We start from the raw sequence: 24,041 nt of genomic DNA, 5'->3' as shown, positions 1-24,041 counted from the left end.
TGGGAATGAAAACCAAAGTATACAGGCAAGAAGGACTTTTGTCAGCCTCCAAGAATTTAGGGGGAAAAAAGAAGGAAAGGAAGGCAGGAAGGAAGGCAGAAAAGGGGAGGGAGGGAAAGCGGGAGAGAACGAGGGAAGAGAAAATGGCATACTTATCACTCTCTAACAGGTCAGCCAAGATTGCAAGAGAGGAAGAGAGGGGAGGGAGAGCAGATAAGGGGGTGCTTGTGGGGAGATGGTGAGGGAGAGGGAGAGAAAGAAAGAAGGAAAAATTGGCATTCTATATCACTCCCTGTAATAAAAGCCAGGCTCATTTTGGTTAGTGTTCATTTGCAAAGCTGGTATACATCTGCAAATCAATGAAAGCTTGTGCTGTGTCCCCATCTGTAATAGACTTCATTGTTTTTTTTATAGACTACAATATGTTGACAGATTATAGCAAAACCTGACTTCATCACACTTAGCTGTATGAATCTTGATTAGCCCTTGTGGCCTCAGTTACTCATCCATAATATGGGCATACTAATATGACCTACCTCATATGAATGTTAAATAAAATAATACAAGTAAAATGTCTGGTTTGTAGTAAGCACTACATAAATGTGTGTAATATGATTCATCACAAGTCAAGTTAGGTGTTTATTTTTTCCTTTAAACCAAACTAGTTTCATATTTAAATTAAGTCATTTTTTTTCTTCCTCACTACAGTGTGAGGAGAAAATTACTCTATTAGTTTATAAATATATGGAAACCCTAGTCTTAAACATGGGATTAAGAGGTAGACATTTATATGGGATTACTCGAAGATCACAGAAAAAAATATATATTTATGGAATCCATTAAAAGAATAGGAAAGATAGAAGGCATTTTCCTGATTAAAACTTCCCCAGTGTACCGCCAGATTACTCAACAATCCACTAATATTCTATTTCCAGAAAGATCTTTGCAAAAATGCAGGTATGATACCCGAAATGGACACCACACTGACCCATTTCCAGATTATTCCAGATTTCTTTCTTAGGTCTAGACCATAAATCAGACTAGAAAGAGTCTAACAAGAGAAAAGTGTATTAGAAGACTCAGGCATTGAGGATGTAGACACACAGGAGATGCTTGAAGACAGAAGATGGGGTACTAAATGTGGGGACAGAAAAGAAAAAGGTAATGTGTGTAGAGGGTAAGTGTGCGTGCTAAGTCGCCTTAGCCACATCTGACTCTCTGTGACCCCGTGGACTGTAGCCTACCAGCCTCCTCTGCCCATGGGATTTCCCAAGCAACAATACTGGAGTGGGTTGCCATGCCCTCCTCTAGGGGATCTTCCCGGGCCGGGATCGAACCTGAATCTCTTATGTCTCCTGCATTGGCAGGCGGGTTCTTCACCACTGAGAAGCAGGAGAGTAGGAAGATGTTGAGCTGAGGCCCGCTCCAAAGGGAACTACATACAGCCTGCGGTGAATGTGGAACCTGCATCTAAGCACACAGGGCTTTGGGGCCTGCACTGTGCCCAGGAGACCCTCAAATCCCAGCAGAGGCGCACTCCCCAGTGTGAGCAGCGTAATGGGATCTGCCTTTGTGAGGGAGAAGGGCAATGGAAGCTGCCGACAGAGACTGTGCAGCAGGCCAAGTCATTAAGAGTGCATTTGTCTCTCTAGACTTCCACAGAAAGAAACGGAAAAGGCTCCTAGGGGAGAAACACTCGGAGGCATTGCTATTTTGGCCTTCCAAAGAGGGGAGTATAATAGGGATTTTGGAGGCAGCAAAAGAGGAAAATGGCCAAGTACTCATTTACTGTTCACGTTTATGCAGGTGTCTAGAAGAAAATTCATTAGAAATACACAGAGCAGAAAATCCTACTTAGAAAGATATTTTAAAAATCATTTAGGGGAAATAAAATATATAATTCTGAGAGAATGGTGACACTGTTCTAAACAGAATTTCACCACATGCATTTTTAACTGTCCAAAATGCCCTAAGAAGTAAATTAAGACATGATCCCTAATCACTGCAGCAGCTAAAGTAAGTTAGAAAATGGTGAGAGTTAAGTATTAATGATAAAAGGAAAAGTGGACATAAAAAAAAAAAACAGCATACATTGAAAGCAAAGTTTTGTACGCAAGGAAAACAATGACTTAGGTTTTTAAGATAAAAGAGAGAGAGGTGCCAGCCCCTATTTTTAATTAGTTCAAGATTTCCTGGAAATGAATACATATTATTGAGACACAACTGTTAGGAGACACAGAGTAAGTTTTACAAGACTGGGGATATCTTTTTTTTTTTTTAATTTAATTTTATTTTATTTTTAAACTTTACATAATTGTATTAGTTTTGCCAAATATCAAAATGAATCCGCCACAGGTATACATGTGTTCCCCATCCTGAACCTGGGGATATCTTGTATCCCCAGACTGGGGATATTTTTAAAATATCCAATTTTCCCCATACGCCTTTTTATTCATGGAATAAGTTTGATTTAGCTCAGGACTGGGAAAACACTGTGAAAAACTCTCTTGTCCTCATTCGTGGTGTTATGATTCTGACACTAAGGATGAGGATGTTTGGAGGATTCCTGAGATGAGGAAATCCAGTGGCTTGCAAAACACTTCAACTGGTCTCCTCTGCGTAGTTTGCAGAGTTCAGTACACTCTGGGGTTTCTGTCTTCAGTATGTCTACCCTCTTGGGGCAAATCTGCTGCCAAGTATTTCAGATAATCATCCATGAAGAGTTTGTCTGACAGAATGGAGTGACTAGGTCTTCTAACTATGGTGCATTAGTGCCTGCTCTGAACAAAGTATTTACGTTCAGATATTTCTCTATGACCCATTCCAGTATGGCTCAGCTGCTAAAGAGTCTGCCTGTAATGCAGGTGATACAAGAGACGTGGGTTCAATCCTTGGGTCAGGAAGATTGCCTGGAGGAGGAAATGGCAACCCACTCCAGTATTCTTGCCTGGGAAATCTCATGGACAGAGGACCCTGGCAGGCTATACTCCAAAGGGTCACAAAGAGTCGAACACGATTGAGTGACCAAAGATTATGTCTCTATGGATATTCTTGCTGTGGCCAGAGTAAGATATTCACTATAACTTTGAGATTAGAGTAGAGTTTTCTGATCACAACTAAAGTTAAACCATAGTTTTCATGCAGCCCAGTGCACGCATACACATACACACACATATATTCACACATTGAAATATCTGTTTAACAGGAAAATCTCTCTACTACTTCTGAGACACTCTGATAATGTTTCTTATAAGTATATTAATACAAATGCTAGACATGACCCACCAAACTCATTTCAGAACTAACTGACAGGTTGTAGTCTATGTTCAAAAAACACTAAGAAGTTACTATCATAAAGAGTCAGATTGCTCTTCTCCTTATTATCCCTTAGAGAGACAGTCTGAGACTTCTCATGGGAAGAAGAATAATGAAAGGCAGAGAAGAAGCAAAAGAATAGGATCCTACCTTCACATCAAATATAATCCAAGAAAATAAAAACTTTCATTTAGCCCCAGTTTCAAGGTATGGAGTCTCCATGAACAAATGCATGTATTAGATATTATTCACTGAAATAGTTTACAAACAGAATGAAATGACTGTGACCCAAAATCACCTACATGCTTTACATGCTTTGTCAATTCACTTGTATGTTAGAAGATCTTTGTAAAAGGTATGGCAAAAAAAAAAAAAAAAAGGAAAAGGGTAGGACTTGAGAGGGAACAGTAATTATTATTTTTATGTTTTGAAGATTCAAAGAGTAAGAATTTATTTAAAATAATACCAATATTTTATTAATTAGTCAAACTCAAAATAGAGATTGATATTTTAGGCTTCCCATGCATAACTGTCCTGAAACACATCTGTTTCTGGTAAAGGATTTGAATCCCTAGTTCCTTAATGATTTTATTATTGACATGAATCAAGGGACCTTTTTACCTAAGCAAAAAAACTCATGATGGAATTTCCAAATTCCGTCAAGTCAACTTAACACTTACATAGGAGAACACTGAAATTTCAGTATTAACGTTCTCAGGTGCCTATAATTGAATTATAAAGTCAATGATCACCAAGAAAGTATGAAATGAATATTTAATTCTTATTCATTGATAATTAAAGGCCATGAGTGGTTGCCGCAGTTGTATATATCAATAGAAATTAAGCATTTCCAAAGGTTGAGGTTTGATCATATGTAAATAAATACTTAAAAGAAAACAGAAATCTGAGTGTGCTATTGGATTATCCCTCTATCATTTTTCCAGGAATGACAAATACTGGCATGTTCTCTTTGAAACAGCTTGATTATTTCACACATTTTACCTTCTTCTACTATAATTACATGTGAAGTTTCTGGCAAATAAAACATTTTCTATAAACACTGTTATATCTGAGCTGATATAATATGTAGATGGCAGTCATACTTGGGGACTTACTTGGATGGGTGTTTCATGCTTCAATATTTAAGAATCCGAAGTACCTTGCTGTGCTATTTTACTTTTAAAGAAATGAAATTTCAGCTGAAAACAAAGGTATTTGTGTACATAGGACTTTTAACATCTTAATATAGAAATCACATTAACTTGCGTGTGTGCTCAGTAGCTTAGTTGCGTCTAACTCTTTGAGACCCCCATGAACTGTAGCCCTTAAGGCTCTTCTGTCCATGGGAATACCCAGGCAAGAATACTGGAGTGGGTTGCCATTTCCTTCTCCAGGGGGTGTTCCTGACTCATGGATCAAACCCACATCTTCTGCCTTGGCAGAAAGATTCTTTATCACTGAGCCCTCTGCGAGGAGCCCACGTTAACTTATATTAACATTTAAATCTAGTTGTTTTCATGGTATGTGCAAGAGGTAAAACAAAAGTAATAAACTAAATAGATTAGGCAATATTTAAAAATATCCATAAGCATAAATAATATAAATTCATCTTAACGTAAGAATATACATAGGGGAAAACTTAGCTATAAAAATGGAAATTAGCTTCATGTTTTGGTCTGGTATTTATAAATTGTTAGTTTCTACTCTTTTTCTCATCCAGTTCTTCCTGGCTATTCTATTTCCCAATTAGCTTAGAGGGTGAAAAGACACATGAAGCAAAGGTGAGATTTAAAACAAGTTAATTTGGTTTCAAGTTTTAAATTACTGCAAAAGTTTAAGTGATTGAGAAATAAGGGAATAGAAAGTGTGTTCTAATGGGAAATGATTTTACCTGGTCGAAGGAAACCAATTTTCATGTTCTAGCTTTGCAACTAACTAGCTCAGGAGCTTAGTCAAATAACAGATTTATTAAGCTTCAACGTGGCTCTTATGCAAAATAAACGACTTGCCTGGATGGTTACTAAAATTCTTCAGTGAGTAAAATTTTTGTAATTACTGTTTAAAATATTTTTTTAGTTGAATATAAATTAAATCTATCTGTAACTCTGCTTCGAGGGAAGCCCAAGTGGCTCAGTAGTAAAGAATCTGCCTGCCAATGCAGGAGACGTGGGTTTGATCCCTGGGTCAGAAAGATCCCTTGGAGAAGGAAATGACAACCCACTCCAGTATTATTGCCTGGGAAATCCCGTGGACAGAGGAGCATGTAGGGTTGTAGTCCACAGGGTCACAAAAGAGCTGGACAGGACTTGTTGACTAAGCAACAACAATTCTGTTTCACCCCTCATTCCTGAAGAAAATCAGGTTCCACAAACTTATACACTTACTTGTCAAATTTAGTATCCTATTAACAAAACCAAACTCGGTAAAAAGGCATAATACAAGTGATAAAAACAGAATGAAGCACTGATTTCAGTGTGTGATGCAAAATGAAAAATACATGATTCCCATAAATAGATAGTAAAAATACCAAAATATTAACGATGGGAGTTTTGAAGTAGTACAATCATAAATGGATAGTTTTCTTGCTTTCTCTTTTCTTTCTTTATTCTTTCTTTCGTTTTAGTTTTCTAAGTCTTTTAAAAAACAACTTCATGTATTAGTTTTAAAATAAGAACTAAAATTAATTTTGCTTGAAAACAAAACAAAAATATAATCTTAATATTCTGTTTTCTGGTTATTACTATGTATTTCTTGTTTACTTGGATTACTGTGAGCTGGGAATTTCAGAAATTAAACAGATAAATGAAAAAATAAATCTTGAAGCAACACTTAAAAGTTAGATATTTCTTAGTAAAAGCCAAGAGAAAGGAGAAAAGGGCAGCTCATACACTGCAGATAAGAGTGTAGACTGGGACTTCTCTGGTGGTCAAGTAGTTAAGTATTTACCTGCCAATGCAGGAGACACAGGTTCGATCTCTGATCTGGGAAGATTCCACATGTCACAGAGCAACTAAGCCTGTGTTCCACAATGACTGAAACCCTGACACTCTGGAGCCCACACACTGCAACTACTGAGCTCATGCCCCACAACTACTGAAGCCCTCATGCTTTAAAGCCCATACTATGCAACAAAAGAAGCCATTCCAATGAGAAGCCCATACCCTACAAGTAGAGAGTAGCTCCCGCTCTCTGCAACTACAGAAAGCCAGCAACCAAGACCCAGCAGAGCCAAAAATAAGTAGTTTTTTTAAAGAGTGTAGACTGAAACAGCTTGTCGTAAAATAACCTTTGATTATCTTTAAAAATGTAGTTAACACAGCAATTCCAGTTCCCATAATCTATCCTACAGAAATTCTGATCAATATGGATAAAGATATAATATAAAGACTTTAATTATAAATTAGTTTAAAACTGGCTTTTTAAAAAAGTTAAATGTCCTCTGTGAGCTGGGAATTTCAGAAATTAAAAGATTTATGAAAAAAATAAATCTTGAAGTAACATTTAAAAGTTTGATATTCCTCTATCAACAGAGGAATATTATAATAGAGGAATAAGTAACCATTGATATCTTTAAACTAGAGATATATGATATCACTATAAAGGATGGCCTAAAAAAAAAGTTAATATTTTTAAGTCACCCAATAATTCGTAAAGAGTAACCTTTATGTAAAAAAGAAGCTCTACATTTATTTTATATGTGTAATTATATTTATAGATATGTTGGTGCCTAGGAAAATATTTGGAATTTTTCAACAACAAATTCTTTTACCAATGGAAGTGGAGGCTGAATTCATTATGGAAGTGTGTAGAAAATAAAAACTTTTCACTTAGGTATTTTATGAACTGATTAAACTTTTTCACTAACAGTACATATTTATATGTTTCAGATATGTCATGAATTAAGCACAGGCACATATACAAACATATATACTCATAACAGTATATTTATATATATGAATTTTTAAAATGATCATACACAATGCTAGGAAGTTGTAAATATCAATCAAGTGACATAGATCACAGCAATTAAAATATTATTTTCTAGAATTTCCACAGATTTCTGCTCAGCACTCCATAGTGACAGCCACTATGGCTGTGTGTGGTCAATTAAATACCTATTTTTTTTTTTTTTGGTGCTCCCCCACACTTTTCTTTTCCTTTTTGTAAAATTTTAATTGGAGGCTAATTACTTTACAATATCGTGGTGGTTTTTGCCAAATATTCACATCTTGAGGAGGCACCTGACACCAAGGTCCAGCGTCTGCCCTCAAAGAGTAGGCTAGAAAGATTTAGTACATTTAGAAAGAGAGGTTCCACCTCTCTGAGTTTGTGCTCTGTTGATGAACATTTTAACTTTATTTTTTTTTAATTCACTGTTTTAAACTAAATTATAATGAAAGTCTTCATATTATATCTTTATGCATACAGATCAGTCAACCAACTCCCAAGACCAATGTATAAAATAAGAATGCCAAGTTACTAACTCTGATGAGAGATTAGCCATCACATGATATGAAATGTTTCCTCAGAGATGCCGATTTATAATCCAAGTGTGTATTGATTCATTTATGATGGGAGTTTTAATAACTTTAGCCTAGGGTGGTTTGACACCTTCCCTTATCTCAGGTAAGATGACCTGCCTCTGTCTCTGTAGTGGGGTGGAGTAGTCAAGTCCCTCGGGCAGTGCTTAGATGGGTACTGCCTATGTTTGCCTCCATGACTTTCTTTCCTACAGACACTATAAACATTGATACATTTGAGTCCTACAGCCCAGGAAGCTTGGTGAAGGTGCCTCTGCACACTCTGCTCTGATTCTTAGATGCTGTTTCCATAATTCCCACAGAATAAGTGTTGTTACTTTAGATATTTTTCAGTTAAAAAAGACTTCATGATATTATATTAAACAAATAGCCTTGAAAAGTAAGTCTGTACTTTAATTGCAACTGTATAAAATATATGTACCTGTTAACAAAAAATAGAGGAAGATATGCAAAAATGAAAATGTTTTAAACTGAAAACTGCTCTGTGTGTTTGTATATGCACTTGCTTAATTCATGACATGTCTGTATTTTACATTTAATTAAATTGATCCTTATATTCATTTATTTATTCTGAATGTATTTTAGAGAAGAAACTCATCTTTGCCTTTCTTCCTCTCCCCATTCAAAACATTTTCATATGCAACATTGACTCCTCCTCTCCCCATTCAAAACATTTTCATATGCAACATTGACTCCATCTAGTCATTAGGATTGTCAAATAATTGATAAATTATTGATAAGGTATTTTAGTCTTCCCATGGATGGGTAGTGGTGTTTAATGGACATGGGTACAAAATAAAGCATTATACATTCACTTAATGTTATTTCAAATGTATGCAACAGGCTACTAGATAGAGGCATGGGAGGAATGTTTATAGTCAGAGGGCAAATTCAAATGAAGACCTAAACAGAGAAATCCTCTAATGGTTGTTCAAGTAGAAATGTGTAAGAGGGGTGATTCATGAATGGTATACACAGAAATCAGTGCTGGTAATAGATAGCTAGAAACTGCTGTTCACATCAAACAGTGATTACTATAAACCTCTAATTATGTGCTCTGGAGAGAGCCTTGTGCTTTTCCCTCTGTAATTTCTAGTTCTTAAACTGGAAGTCTGTGACTTCGATTCAACTCTCAATGGCTTCTTAACTGTTAAATGTAGGCTTACCCATGAATAACTGCTGATACAATCTGCTATACCCTGCTGTACATAAGCAGAATTTGACGAGAATAATGAGTTTTCTCTTTGATTTCAGTGTGCAATGATGGCTTGCAAAAATAAGAAAAAAATGACTGGCAGTTTACTATTAAAAATACTTGAGAGGATACTCTTGACTCAAAGAGCTTAATGCAAATTTAAACGATATATCTGCCCCAAGAAAACAGTCATTAACTTCTTCTTAATTTTAGCTCAATTCATCCTTTAGTTACTTGGGAGGCGATTTTGTACTGAGTTTGGGAGCAAAAGCAAGGCAAAGGGAAACCCTAGAAAAGGTAAGAAGGGTTGGTAAGAAAATACTGAGTTGTTCATCCTTTAAACTTTGCAGAGTAATGAGTCCCATCAATCATATTTATTAACTCAGCAACTTAGGAGTCTTGCTCTGTTAAGTAATTATGTTATATATTGAGCATATCCACTTTTGTGACATTCAAATCATCCACTCTGACCCACAAGTCATGCCGGCATTTTGTATGGTTCCTCCTTTGCCATTTAGCGCAGGATCTGAAAACGCCACCTGTGGCTTAGTCCGCGTAGTCCGCTGGTCCCCAGCGTGACTAGTCATGGACTAAGCAGGCAACCACAGAAGTATGGAGAGAACAGCTGTGGCAAATCAGTGTTAGTCAAAGTTTGGAAGTGAAAAAGTTTTTCTTTCCCCAAGTTATGGAGTGGAAGAAGGACATATAACCTAATACAATTAATTGTGCTGAAAAATTCTGGAAAAGTATTCAGATGAAGGTGGTATTTCTCATTAGACAAAGGGCTCATGTACCCACCTCTTAGTGAATGAAGGACAGAAGGACAAATAACCAGAAAAATGGACATCCTGAGTGACTGTCTTCCTTGTCAGTAGTGTGATTACTGTGGCTGCATATTCTAGCCCTCAGAAAGAAGCGAACACCTTCCCTCAGGATGAATGCTCCTTCTGCCTACATGTTCACATGAGCATGATACAGGGAGCTCATGAATAAGCAGGAATAGCAGTTCTGTTCTCATAAAAGTTTGTCACAATCAACTAACAGTTGTTTAACTCCCCCACTGCATTTTTTTCCCAGACATCCTGACTTGGAGGATGGCATCATATTCATAAAAGAAGACCTGTTACCCTGGTATACTGTGTAAACTGCTTTTAGGAAGTAACATAATTCCTTTAAGAAGTTGCATTTACAACTAAAAGAGTGCTATTACTTTTCAAGTGTAATGATGTTACTATTTTTAGAATATTGGGGTGGGTTGGCACTGAGTCATTTACATGTTTTAATTCTTTATCTTTTTCTTATACCAAATGTGTATGGAGCACCTGTTACTGCATATAGAAGCACCAGGACCTGTGGATATAAATAAGATAGTCCTTGTTATACATGGATTTCCCTTATAAACTGGGGAATATCAAAAATTCAATCTATCTACCAATATAGGTTTAATCTCTGAACAAGATAGCCAAGAATTATTAGCATCAAGTTAATGACCATGACTGCTGGCCAACTAATTTTAGTATGGTCAATAGGAGAAAGAATAATTCCTAGGCCCAGGATTCCTCTATTTTAATAACAGAGATAATATGGTTCATTAAATGCTTTTAAAATATTCAGCCAAAGAGGTTCCCAGACAAATCAATAGCTATGACCGTCATTGTCCATGTGTCAGAAATCAGCCAACATTGCCCTGTCATATCAGGATCATTTCCCATATTATATTAAGAGTAATTTTCATATAGCCTCTGAATATAGCTGATGTGAAATATGGGTGAAACAAATTATTTCTTGAAATACTATGTTTCTTAGTTTCAAAAGTGAAAGTGTTAGTTGCTCAGCCATGTCTGACTCTTTGTGACCTCGTGGACTGTAGCCCACCAGGCTCCTCTGTCCATAGAATTCTCCAGGTGAGAATACCAGAGTGGGTCACCATTCCCTTCTCCAGGGGATCTTCCCAGCCCAGGGATCAAATCCAGGTCTCTTACATTGCAGGCAGATTGTTTACCATCTGAGCCACGAGGGAAGCCACTTCCTAGTTTTAACTGAGCTATAAATTTTAGTATTTCACCAAGCGTAACTCAGAAATATCCTTTAAGTAAAATAAAAGCCAGTACAGCTAGTCATTCAATCTTTTAAAAGCTGCTTTATACCAAACCAATCCAATGTGCAAATATAGAACTTAATTAAAATACTATATATAAAATATTAACAGCTGCAGTTATTAAAACTACATTAAACTCCCTTGAGCTAGGCCAACATAATGTGAGCTCTTTTTTTTTTTTTTCCTTCAATTTAGTAAAGGCAGAATTTGGTTTAGTGAATGAACATTGGCTTTTATATTGTTTGTTTCATTTCACTAACCTGAAATCATTATCAAAGTACTTTAGCATCAAAACACCAACATCAAGCATACTAAATATTTCCACTGGATTCTAACAGAAATCCACCATTTGTTTATCTTCTTTCTTACTGCAAATAATATATTCTCTTAAGGCATCTCTCTTTTTCTCATTCAGCACTGAACTTTGTAAATTAAAGTTGGTATTTTCTGCTCTGACCTTTTCCAATGAGGGTATAAACAGAGCAGTTAATAAAATTTTGGTAATCGGGATGAATTAAAGAGCTTAAATAGAAAAAAAAGTAGATTTGCCTTGGCTTGAGGATTAAGGTATTAATCTGATTCTTATTGTAATAGGTCATCCAGGGAACTTGGGAGACTAATTAGATTGCATCACCACTTAAGGCTGGAGAGAAATATCCAGGTATAAATCATTATTATCAAATGAATAATGAATGGTTTTATCTTCCATTTCATATTATTTTGCATTTAATAAAAATTTGACATTAACTACATACGTTTTCATACAGTTAGAAAATACCTAGAAAAAATTTTAGGTGAAAGAAATACAACCGATCTGAAGTGTAGTTTTTTTTTTTTTTTGCCCTTCTGAACTTTCAAAAGATACCTACTGATCTGATCAGTTATGTTTTAAATTGTTATAATATCTGACTAAAATTATATATATTCTTGAAAGTCAGTTTCAAAATTAGTTCTAGATATATTTTAAGTCAAGTGATAACATCCATAAGTTAGTATGTCAAACATAAGATTAGTCATGTTCCCATCCTCTTTTAAGTCTTCTTTCTGAAGCTTCTTCAGAAGTAAATGAATTGTTAACTTTGATAGAAATAGGCTGGGGGAAGCCAACAAGTAGCCACCTATTGCAATATTTCTGTATTCATATCAATGAACTCTTCTCAGCTTAAATCGGAAAAACAAAGAGGAATCCAATTTGTAATGCACAGGATAGTACAACAGATCAAATTTTTTTTTTTTTTTTACTGTTTACTCTCAATCATCTAAGATACTGGAGAAAATGACAACACCTCACAGACTACACAGAACAGTAGCTTCTTTTCCTTTTGAATTTCTTCAGAGGAATTAAAGAACATAGAGACCAAGTTTACAGAGAAGAATGAATCAGAAACTGTCTGTAAAATTCTTGGGGATCAGAGCAATGGGTCCTGACCCTCCTTCAACACTTCACCCTCACCCCTGCCTCCCTCTCAATTTTCATACCTTTCATCTTTTTATTTTAGTGGACAAAAAAGATATTTCCAAAAAGGTAAATATGATCTTCTAGATAGATAAACAGAAAAGGAAGGCATGAATAATTGTAAAATAGCAAACTGCTCTGCTGCAGAGAAGCCAGAAACAGACAACTGACATGGGAGTCTGTGAAAGGAGGGAGTGAGAAGGGGAGCTCACCCCAGCACTTCAGCAAGGCCCTTCTAACTGGGATGGTAATCACAGATTCTTGGATCTGAAAGAAGCACTCTAGGTGTCATCTAATGTTATCTGATCCGTGGTTTCCAAATGCGGCTGACCAAATCATGTCCTCAAGAAACTTTGCAAACATGTAGAATCCTAGTCTCCATCACTGTTAATTCCCTGTCCCTGGTACTGGAATCAAGTGACTCCTTCCCAAGATGCTTTGCAAAGAAAGAAATCCAGGCCTTAATAAAAAAAAAAAAAATGCTGAGGCCAAGCTTATACTGGTATTTAGTGGAGAATCCAGAGAGGCTGGTATAGTATAAAACCAAATAAGAGAGTTGGGGGAGGAAGAGGAGAGTGGCTAAGTCTAAATTCAACCATTTTCACTTAGAAGATAACTTGATTTGTAAGTGAGAGGTCCAATCAGCATGAAAGCGAAGGGTGAAGAAAGCGAAAGACATAACATACCATTGCAAACCTAAAACAAATTGTTTCTCTCCCCACTCCCCCACCACCTCTGGGTTTCCAAATGCTATTTCCTTTGCCTGTATGGTCCTTGTCCCCACAAACCTAACACTGCTCAACTCCCTAAGCCCCCTAATCTACTTCTGCATTTCAGAGTAAGTAAATGGTATTTCTTCAGGCCTCCCTACCACATGCCCTCCTTCCCCCCACCTCACAAGGACTTCAGGAAAAAAATAAATAAATAAGTGCCGCAAAAGGAAGTCAGAGAAATAAATTCTTGTTGGTGGAATTTGAAACCTCTTTTATCAGAAAGGGTAAAGGCAGCAGAGTTTTGCCAGCATCCTTGAAATTCTCCTGTATGGATTAAAGTGTTTTTGATACTGTAGGCCCATCTTGGATAAAAACTATATTGTATTAAACTAAGGATTTGATATATGAATCATTGATTTTTTCCCAGATTTTATATTTGCCACTTCAGGCACTCCCAGACATCCAATGATATAAGAGATAATTGGGAACATAAGAACCTTGAGTTTTGTCATTTGCAAACTCAGGATAAAATTTCTTGCAAGATTTGGCACTTGATTATCCATTTAATGTTCATTTAAGAAGCTGCTCTTGAAGTCATTTGAGCATTTGGGGTTTGATGCCCAACTATGACGATTAATTAGCTCCTTCTGATTCTTATATGATGTGAAACAGAAATAACAATTTCCTTTCCCCTAAAGACAGAAATGCAAGAACTCTTTAATATGAGTTGATTTTAATTCCTTATGAATGGTGTTCTAACAGATAACAACATAAAAAATGATAAATTACCTGACCGTCCATCTCTCTGGAAGTCCACATGATACCATTCTCCATCATTCACCTTCTTCTGCAGGGCTTTGATTTTGATTGTACCTGACCCCATGTCTAGGAGGAGGTAGAGGTGGCCATCCAGCATCTCAATAGCAAAGAAGTCTACCTTTATCATCTGTGGGTGCTTGGCATCTTTTTGGTGTCGTGGCTTGCCATGACTAAATAAGATGAGGCCATTTGGCTCCGTTGTACGGAAATCAAAGGATATGGAGCCTGTTTTCTTTGCATTCCATTTAGGCAAAGAGATGAAGGATTCTGGGGTTTCAAAGGTGATTGGGTCCAAAGTTGCAACATTCTCACATTTAAATGCCACCACTCCATGGATCTTCATCTTTGGGTCACCTTGCTTGGCAAGTCGAGATAATTCCAGCCTTACATCATTATTTTTATACACAACCTGTAGGGAGAGGATAATAGTAAGAAATTGTGCCCATATTTTAATATTTCAAACTTATTATCAGTTCATGTAACTTCCAAGTAGAGCATGAAAAGACATACAATGTTTATTGCCTTTTGATGTACAAGACAGTTTTTTTCAGCCAAATAAAATCCAGGTATCAATTTGTTGAACTATTCTAGCCTAATTTCACTCAAATAATGTGTGTACACACTCACACAAAGTCTCCGTAGTTAACTCAAATAACTTGAATAAATCTGTATAGAAATTTCATTATTTCAAGTGTGTGTAGACTTGCACTTAAAGCATTTGCTTTTGTTATTTGGCTATTATGCTTTGTTTATTAAATATGCTGAGGTTTTTCAGTTTTACCATCTCTGGAATATTTGAAATTAAATACTTTCAAATGCCAGTCCCCTAAAATATAGGATCACTTCCATGGTATATATATCCATGGTATATATTAACTTTGTAAAATCACAATTGAGATAGAAAACATCTTAAATTTTCTCAGAAAAATTATAAAATATGACTAAGATTCAGAAGTTCTCTCTTACCCTGCCCTGCATTAATAACTGTTTGAATAATGTTAGTTAACTCTGGAACTTGGTGTTCTCCCTAAATCCATTAGGTCTATATAACCAATGCTCTTAATGTATACTGATATGGAACAAAGTTTGCCTTATACCCTCATTTCCAAAGGCACTTCACCAAAGTGCTGGGGTAGTTCTCATTATTTGTTTTGGGACTCCAAACAGCACTTTGGACAAATTCACCGGAATGGCTCACAACACCATGCAGCTGCTATCACATCACCATAATAAATTTGTAGCTATTTCGACATAAGGATAAAGAGAGATTCACATCCTTTCTCTACAAAATCCATACCATGGATAATTACATTTCCAAAAGATGTAAGTCATACTGACCTAAGGATAAATTGTTTATCTATGTCCAGATAACTATCTAATTATTTTTACAAAGACACTTGAAATTTCACAGCAGCCAACACTGTCAGTTTCTAAATTCATCTATCCATGTATAAAAATAAACTTGTATAACAGAATAAATAAGCCTGTGTTTGATTAGTGCTATAAAGTTAACCAGGTCAAGACAGCTGTTATTTCTTCTAAACCCATGGTAATTGAGCCAATAATGCGGCTGATAAATTTCCTGATAGGATTTGTTAATGAACGTTCACTTTTCAGAGTGAGTAAAAGTGCAAGTTCTGGTTTCAGACTCCCTGAGTATCATCTCCAAGACTTGTTTATAGAGATAATACTTTACGAGCATGCTTAGTCACTCAGTCGTGTTTGACTCTTTGTGACCCCATGGACTGTAACCTTCCAGGCCCACCAGGCTCCTCTGGACGTAGGATTCTCCAGGCAAGAATACTGGTGTGGGTTCTTTCTGACCCAGGGATCAAACCTGTGTCTCTTATGTCTCCTGCATTGGCAGGAAGGTTCTTTACCACTAGCACCACCTTGGAAGCCCCAACATTTTTCAAGATGGTTAAAATAATTAAAGAAGAAAATGCATGTGATAAAATCTACCTGAAAGGGAATCAATCCAATGCCAAGCACATTGTAAGATCTCAGTAATATCAACCACATCAAACTGTACGATAATAAATATCATCTCTTTATTATCATCCAGTAGACATAAAGATATGAGTTCTAATTTATTATGAGAAAATGTTCAGAAATTAAGCACACTCATATAATTGGTATATTTTAGATGAATTATGCCAACTAAATATATCACATATTTCAATGCTACTCCTGGTGTTTCAGTTTATCTCTATCTTGAAGAAGGATTATTATAAAGAATATTATATCCCTTATTCTTTGAATATATATGTATAAAGGTTTAACAAACATCTATTGACAACAAATCCACCTGCAATGCAGGAGACCTGGGTTCAATCCCTGGGTTGGGAAGATCCTCTAGAGGAGGGCATGGCAACCCACTCCAGTATTCTTGTCTGGAGAATGCCCATGGACAGAGGAGCCTGGTGGGCTATAGTCCATGGGGGCAAAGAGTTGGACACGACTGAATGACTAAGCACAGCACATTAACAGCAAAAGAGAAATGCACTAAAGCTATAATGAAAAAGAATTATATTAATTCTTAATATACTTCCTTGAAAAGAGAAAGAACTATTTATTAACCCTCGGGAAAGATGATATATACAGTTGATTTCTCTGAGAATCTTTAAAAGTGAAAGTGAATGTAGCTCAGTTGTGTCTGACTCTTCATGACCCTACGGACTATACAGTCCATGGAATTATCCAGGCCAGCATACTGGAGTGGGCAGCCTTTCCCTTTTTCAGGGATCTTTCCAACCCAGGGATTGAACCTAGGTCTTCCACACTGCAGGCAGATTCTTTAACAGCTGAGCCACAAGGGAATCTTCAGAATTGGATAAAATACTATTCATGGCAGATTTTCTAAGTTTTATCACCTCTCACCATGATTTTAAAGCTAGCTAAGCCTAATTTTTGTTCATTTTTCCTGATGATTTATATCTTAATATGTGGAGATTCTTCTGACATTAATCAGGAATGAGTATTTTCTGACCCAAATGATGCAGATGATAATGCTGATCCATGCTAACATATCACCATAAAATAGAACTATAGCAATGGAATTGGATGTTTTTGAAGGAGCAAGTGTGTATAAGGTGGGGTACATTGTCTCATGATTCCCACACATCAGCTACCAGAAAGCTGAAAATATGTAGGGTGAGGGCAATTTTAAGTGAGAATTTCAGTGAGAGATTTAAAATCTCATGAGTGAATGGGGTGCCCTGGTGATTCAGGAAGATTCAGGGAGATGGAGAAGAAACATTAGGATTCCCTAGATCATAATACTTAGGCTAAGCCATGCACTATGCCCTACCACCCAAAATGGGAAAATAAATCTCCACCAAAACGTCTGCTCTATGCAGGCAAAAACCCTGCAACAAGATCAGTGCTTGGCATGGAGCAGATATTCAATAGACACTTGCTGAGAGTTGAATAATATTCTTTCTTCATTTTTTAAAACCTACTTCACATATTATTAATAACAATATTTACAAGTACAGTTAAAAAATAACAGAATGTGGTATTATGGATCCATATCATAACTTAGCTATAATTTTTAGCCAATTTCCCTAGAAAAATGTGAAAACTTACATACACGTTCAGTTACAAATGGCAAGCTGACCTATCACCTTCAAACTAATTTTATGGGGTAGAAACTACTTTCACAGTAAAACACCTGAGTTAAAATTCTCCAGTAGTGAAATAATTTTTCTAGAAGAACTATCTTGAGCACGATTTTTTTTTTTCTTCTCATTTCGTATATTTTGAAAGGCAACTCTAGAAGACAGAAGAGTGATATTGGATAGGCAGGCTGATGGCTCTCAGACCTATCCAACTGCTTCATCTGACCCAGATTTCATAAGCACTATACTTTTCTAAGGCTAGACTTACTCTTAAAATGCACTGAACATAGTTCAGTTATGATGAGTGGCCAGTAAGCACTCCAAATCTTTTTTTTTTCTTTTGCTTCCTTCTGAGATAGTATGGTCTCTAATCTACAAATTGTTATTCATATATGTTTTTCTTATTTATGTTTAAAGTTGCAATCATTTAATAGTTTCAACAAATCTTCATACACTTTATCATCTTAAAAGTTGTTGATGTTTTTACACATTTATTTGGATCTTCTTACAGAATCAATATTTTGGGGGGATATTGATTTTAAGTTTTTCTGAAGAGTAATTCAAAATGTTGAATTTCACTTCCCTGCTTCATGAAACGATAACATAAGCCCCAAAGAAATAGAGACATATTTATTTATTTGCTGGGCTTTTTTTATAGTTTGCTTTAGCTGACATATGATTTCCATACATTGCTATGAGATGATCTTTTTCCTTTTTTTCAGTGTTAGAATTCTTAAAATGTCACTCACAAATAAGCAAGAATAAGAGTAATACACTTGTGTTTTTATATGTTTAGGCTTTAAATTTGAGGTGGATAGTCACTGAGTATTTTATTTTATCTTGATAATAATCTTAAAAAGGCAGGAAAAATAAATGGGCTAAAGGACAAAAATTTGGTAGTCTGGATAGACTCAGTTTAAACACAAAGCTTTTACTTAAGTCAGGCTGCCTGACCTCTCTCTGTCTCAGTTTCTTAATTGATAAATCAGACCCCCAAAAAGGAAAGGAATGTTAAATCCATAAATCCTTGAGCTTTTTCCCCTCAGTCTCTGCAATTCGGGGCAGAGGTAAAAGATCCCCCATTGCTCCTTCTCTTTGTTTGGATTTCCTGGTTCTGATTTTGAAGCCAAGATATTGTTCCCTATTCTGAGCTGTATCAAACTCTAGTCAGTCAGCTCAGTTGCTCAGTCGTGTCCGACTCTTTGCAACCCCATGGACTGCAGCACGCCAGACCTTCCTGTCCATCACCAACTCCTAGAGCCTACTCAAACTCATATCCATCATGTTGGTGACGCCATTCAACCATCTCATCCTCTGTCATCCTCTACTCCTCCTGCCTTTAATCTTTCTCACCATCAGAGTCTTTTCCAATGAGTCAGTTCTTTGCATCAGGTAGCCAAAGTACTGGAGTTTCAGCTTCAGCATCAATCCTTCCAAAGTTATTCAGGACTGATTCCCTTTAGGATGGACTGGTTGGATCTCCTTGAAGTTCAAGGGACTCTCAAGAGTCTTCTCCAACAGAACAGTTCCAAAGCATCAATTCTTTGGTGCTCAGCTTTCTATATAGTCCAACTCTCACATCCATACATGACTACTAGAAAACCACAGCTTTGACTAGATGGACCTTTGTTGGCAAAGTAATGTCTCTGCTTTTTAATATGCTGTCTAGGTTGGTCAAACTTTAATCCATTAGTAAAGACAATGTTCACCACATCTTTGGGTACACAGACATGCCTCAAGAATTCTATCTATCTAATGTTTGTACAGATGATGTTGAAGATATTGGCTGATACATAAATCTCTTTCCACATGAGGATATGTGCATGAAATAAGCAGATCATTAAAATATGTTTGCCACTCAAATTATGACTTTTGCTGTTGTTGGTATCAATATGTTTTAGTTTAAAAATCTTAATGGTGCTCAAATTAATTAACAGGCATTGATCAAGGATTTTCATATGTTAACTATCAGAGTAGTAGGGGTTGTGAAATGAGCACTATAGTCGGAGTTGAAGTTCTAGGCAGAGATCTAGACTCTGATGGGGCCCTTTTTGAAAGAACAGGAATGACTCCTTGTAATCTAAGTTTTGTTTTTTCTCTTTAATCACAAGTGCAGTTTAAGAATCTGATTCTCAAGTCAGATTTCAGAGAGAATTCCAGCCCACCCTCTTGTAATCCTGTAACTTTATGAGAGCCCTTCAACCTTTAAGAGACTCAATAGTATCTGTAAAATGGTATAATAATATCTGCCACATTAGGGTTATTGTAAAAAATGAATAATAGCTCAATTAATGTGATAAGAACAGGGCCTGGCACAGAGTAAGTGCTAAAATAAATAGCAGCTGCTCTTATTTATGTGGTCATCACTATGAATAACAGTATTATCATTCTTACATTGAATTAATGGAGTTGTACAATATAAGTGTAATAACAAGGGTAATAGTTAACAAGACACATGGTAGATGACTGGTCAGTGCATTAAAGTAATTAATAGAGTTGTAACCAGCTGAATCAAAGAGATCAAAGCAGATTAGGGCTTTCTTTTTTATTCTGATAGCCCTATTGTAAAGTACACCAAAGGCTTTCTTTAGAGATGAGGTTTCTCGGCCAGGAAGTTTACACAGGAAACTGATGATCCTGGGAGTTTCACTTTTACTCATAAAAAGGAGTTTTAGGCATCAAACTATCACCACAACCACCAACACCCCCATCTCCACTTCAAGAAGAATCAATTCAGATTTATGGAGGGTTTACTTTCTGCAGGTCATGTTATGAGATGTATGGACATATTATGCTTACTCCTCAGAAGTATCCTAGGAGATAGGGAACATTATACAATTTTATCAATAAATGTTTAGAGGTACAGAGCTCACTGAATGTTTTTCATCATGACCATGTCTAATACTCTGTGTTCGAATATCTAAAGACAGTAATTTCAAACTTTGTTTTTGTCTCAGCAGGAAATTTCACTTAGTTTTGGTAGTTGCAAAGTAAGAGATACACAAACAGCCATTTGCTGCCATGCAAAGGGATGACCTTGATATAAATTACATGGATTAGTCTAAAAAAAACAAAACAAAATAGTACTTTTCCTTTCATTTGTCCTGATTAAAATAACTTTAAATGAATCAAATATCATAATTAAGTAGAGGGATTTTCCCATGTGACTATAAAATGTCTCTTCCAACCCAGTATAAGCAGAGGGACTTATTTTTCTATTTCTATGACGATACTGTGGGTTTTAAACAGTTATGTCTTTTAGGATATAATATATACAAATATATATATACATATATAGACACACAGTCCTCCTTCGATACCTGCAAGGGATTGGTTCCAGAACACTCCTCCCTTCAGTTCAGTTCAGTTCAGTGCAATCACACAGTTGTGTCTGACTCTTTGTGACCGCAAGAATCGCAGCACGCCAGGCCTGCCTGTCCATCACCAACTCCCGGAGTTCACTCAGATTCATGTCCATAGAGTCGGTGATGCCATCCAGCCATCTCATCCTCTGTCATCCCCTTCTCCTCCTGCCCCCAATCCCTCCCAGCATCAGGGTCTTTTCCAATGAGTCAACTCTTCGCATGAGGTGGCCAAAGTATTGGAGTTTCAGCTTTAGCATCAGTCCTTCCAATGAACACCCAGGGCTGATCTCCTTCAGAATGGACTGGTTGGATCTCCTTGCAGTCCATGGGACTCTCAAGAGTCTTCTCCAACACCACAGTTCAAAAGCATCAATTCTTCAGCACTCAGCTTTCTTCACAGTATAACTCTCACATCCATACATGACCACTGGGAAAACCATAGCCTTGACTAGACGGACCTTTGTTGGCAAAGTAATGTCTCTGCTTTTGAATATGTTATCTAGGTTGGTCATAACTTTCCTTCCAAGGAGTAAGCATCTTTTAATTTCATGGCTACAGTCACCATCTGCAGTGATTTTGGAGCCCCCAAAAATAAAGTCTGATACTGTTTCCCCATCTATTTGCCATGAAGTAATGCGATCAGATGCAATGATCTTAGTTTTCTGAATGTTGAGCTTTAAGCAAACTTCTTCACTTTTTTCTTTCACTTTCATCAAGAGGCTTTTTAGTTCCTCTTCACTTTCTGCCATAAGGGTGGTGTCATCTGCATATCTGAGGTTATTGATATTTCTCCCGGCAATCTTGATTCCAGCTTGTGCTTCTTCCAGCCCAGAGTTTCTCATGATGTACTCTGCATATAAGTTAAATAAGCAGGGTGACTATATACAGCCTTGATGTACTTCTTTTCTTATTTGGAACCAGAACCCACTCTAGTACTCTTGCCTGGAAAATCCCATGGATGGAAGAGCCTGGTAGGCTACAGTCCGTGGGGTCACAAAGAGTCAGACACGACTGAGCGAATTCACCTTGTTCCATGTCCAGTTCTAACTGTTGCTTCCTGACTTGCATATAGGTTTCTCAAGAGGTCAGGTGGTCTAGTATTCCCATCTGTTTCAGAATTTTCCACAGTTTGTTGTGATCCACAGAGTCAAAGGCTTTGGCATAGTCAATAAAGCAGTAGATGTTTTTCTGGAACTCTTTTGCTTTTTTGATGATCCAGTGGATGTTGGCAATTTGATCTCTGGTTCCTCTGCCTTTTCTAAAACCAGCTTGAACATCTGGAAGTTCACGGTTCATGTATTGCTGAAGCCTGGCTTGGAGAATTTTGAGCATTACTTTACTAGCGTGTGAGATGAGTGCAATTGTGCGGTAGTTTGAGCATTCTTTGGCATTGCCCTTCTTTGGGATTGGAATGAAAACTGACCTTTTCCAGTCCTGTGGCCACTGCTGAGTTTTCCAAATTGGCTGGCATATTGAGTGCAGCACTTTCACAGCATCATCTTTCAGGATTTGAAATAGCTCAACTGGAATTCCATCACCTCCACTAGCTTTGTTTGTAGTGATGCTTTCTAAGGCCCACTTGACTTCACATTCCAGGATGTCTGGGTCTAGGTCAGTGACCACACCATTGTGATTATCTGGGTCGTAAGTTTAGTTTAATCACTTCCCTTTGCACACCCTCAGTCCAATAAATCTTGGACCACTGAGAATAAAGCAGTTTAATTTATCTTGAATATCTGCCCCCCCACACACATATATATCTAGGTGATGTGTAAACTATATGTGGATACATACACACACACAGAGTATACATTCCCCAATATAAATGTGTTTAAATGTAATACACATTAAATCTGCTATCACTGATGTCCAGAAAAAATATACACATATATTAAAATAGACTGTACATCTCTAATAGATAAGTAGACATTATGTATGTATGAAAGTGAAAGTTGCTCAAAGTGTCCGACTCTTTGCGACCCCATGGATTATACAGTCCATGGAATTCTCTAGGCCAGAATACTGGAGTGGATAGCCATTTCCTTCTTCAGGGAATTTTGCCAACCCAGGGATTGAACCCAGGTCTCCTGAATTGCAGGCGGATTCTTTACCAGTTGAGCTGCAAAGGAAGCCCAAGGGAAGCCCATGATGTATATATACATCAAAATAAACATACATACATTTATGTATTAAATACTTTTAATTTATATTAAGATAAATATTTAATATAATAATCCATAGTAAATGTAAATATTTTGTATATTAAATACAAATATTTAATAATTTAAGAAATTAGAGAATTCTTGGGTAAAATATACAAATAGTCTTACTCAAGGTCTTGGGTCAAAATGTCTTGGCCCAAAAGCAAATTTTAGCACTTATGTAAGTTTAGCACATTCCAAAGGAGGGGTTAAAGCACCCCCCCTCAAAAAAAAAGTCTTACAATTAAGATTAAAACAAAAAACAAAACAGGCTCCCCTCAGTGTTCCTGCCAGCAGGAAGAAATAATTATAAAGAAAAAGTAAAGGCAAGGGGTGTGATGATCACATTTTTTTAATGATTGTACTCATTATTATCCTATCATCTACCTGAGATCAAGTTTCTTATGCTTTAATGGCTTTCTCACACCAAGACCCTAGCACAGAACTTGCTTTATTTTTTTAACTGATCAAGGGACTAATAGGATTTTAGCTTTTCTGAGAATGTCACTCCATTGAAGTTTTCATCTAAAATCTGAATACATCCATTGAGGCAGATACATAGCCAGGTGCAGGGACTCATGTATTTGGAGCGGATCAGAGAAAGGGTAGCAGATGGCAAGGAAAGTGTAGGAGATGTACAAGCCCTGTACAGAGTAGCTCCATACCTCTTTAAAAATAGGACTTCACGTTGAGGAAACTCAGTCTTAAGAAGAGTTAC

General features: G+C 36.7%; 1 protein-coding gene across 1 annotated transcript in view; it reads right to left on the bottom strand.

Annotated features, from left to right (window-relative positions):
• The window catches only part of NRXN1 (neurexin 1), a 1,230,870-nt gene that overhangs the window by 674,552 nt on the left and 532,277 nt on the right, over positions 1-24,041 (bottom strand). The window contains exon 6 of the mRNA XM_070379598.1: positions 14,108-14,546. Coding sequence (XP_070235699.1) covers positions 14,108-14,546 — 439 coding nt within the window. The remainder of the gene's footprint in view (positions 1-14,107; positions 14,547-24,041) is intronic.

This window comes from Bos mutus, chromosome 11, assembly GCF_027580195.1.
Source record: "Bos mutus isolate GX-2022 chromosome 11, NWIPB_WYAK_1.1, whole genome shotgun sequence".
Taxonomy (NCBI): domain Eukaryota; kingdom Metazoa; phylum Chordata; class Mammalia; order Artiodactyla; family Bovidae; genus Bos; species Bos mutus.
The sequence above is the reverse complement of the archived record's forward strand: the minus strand, read 5'-3'. Positions and strand labels throughout refer to the sequence as shown.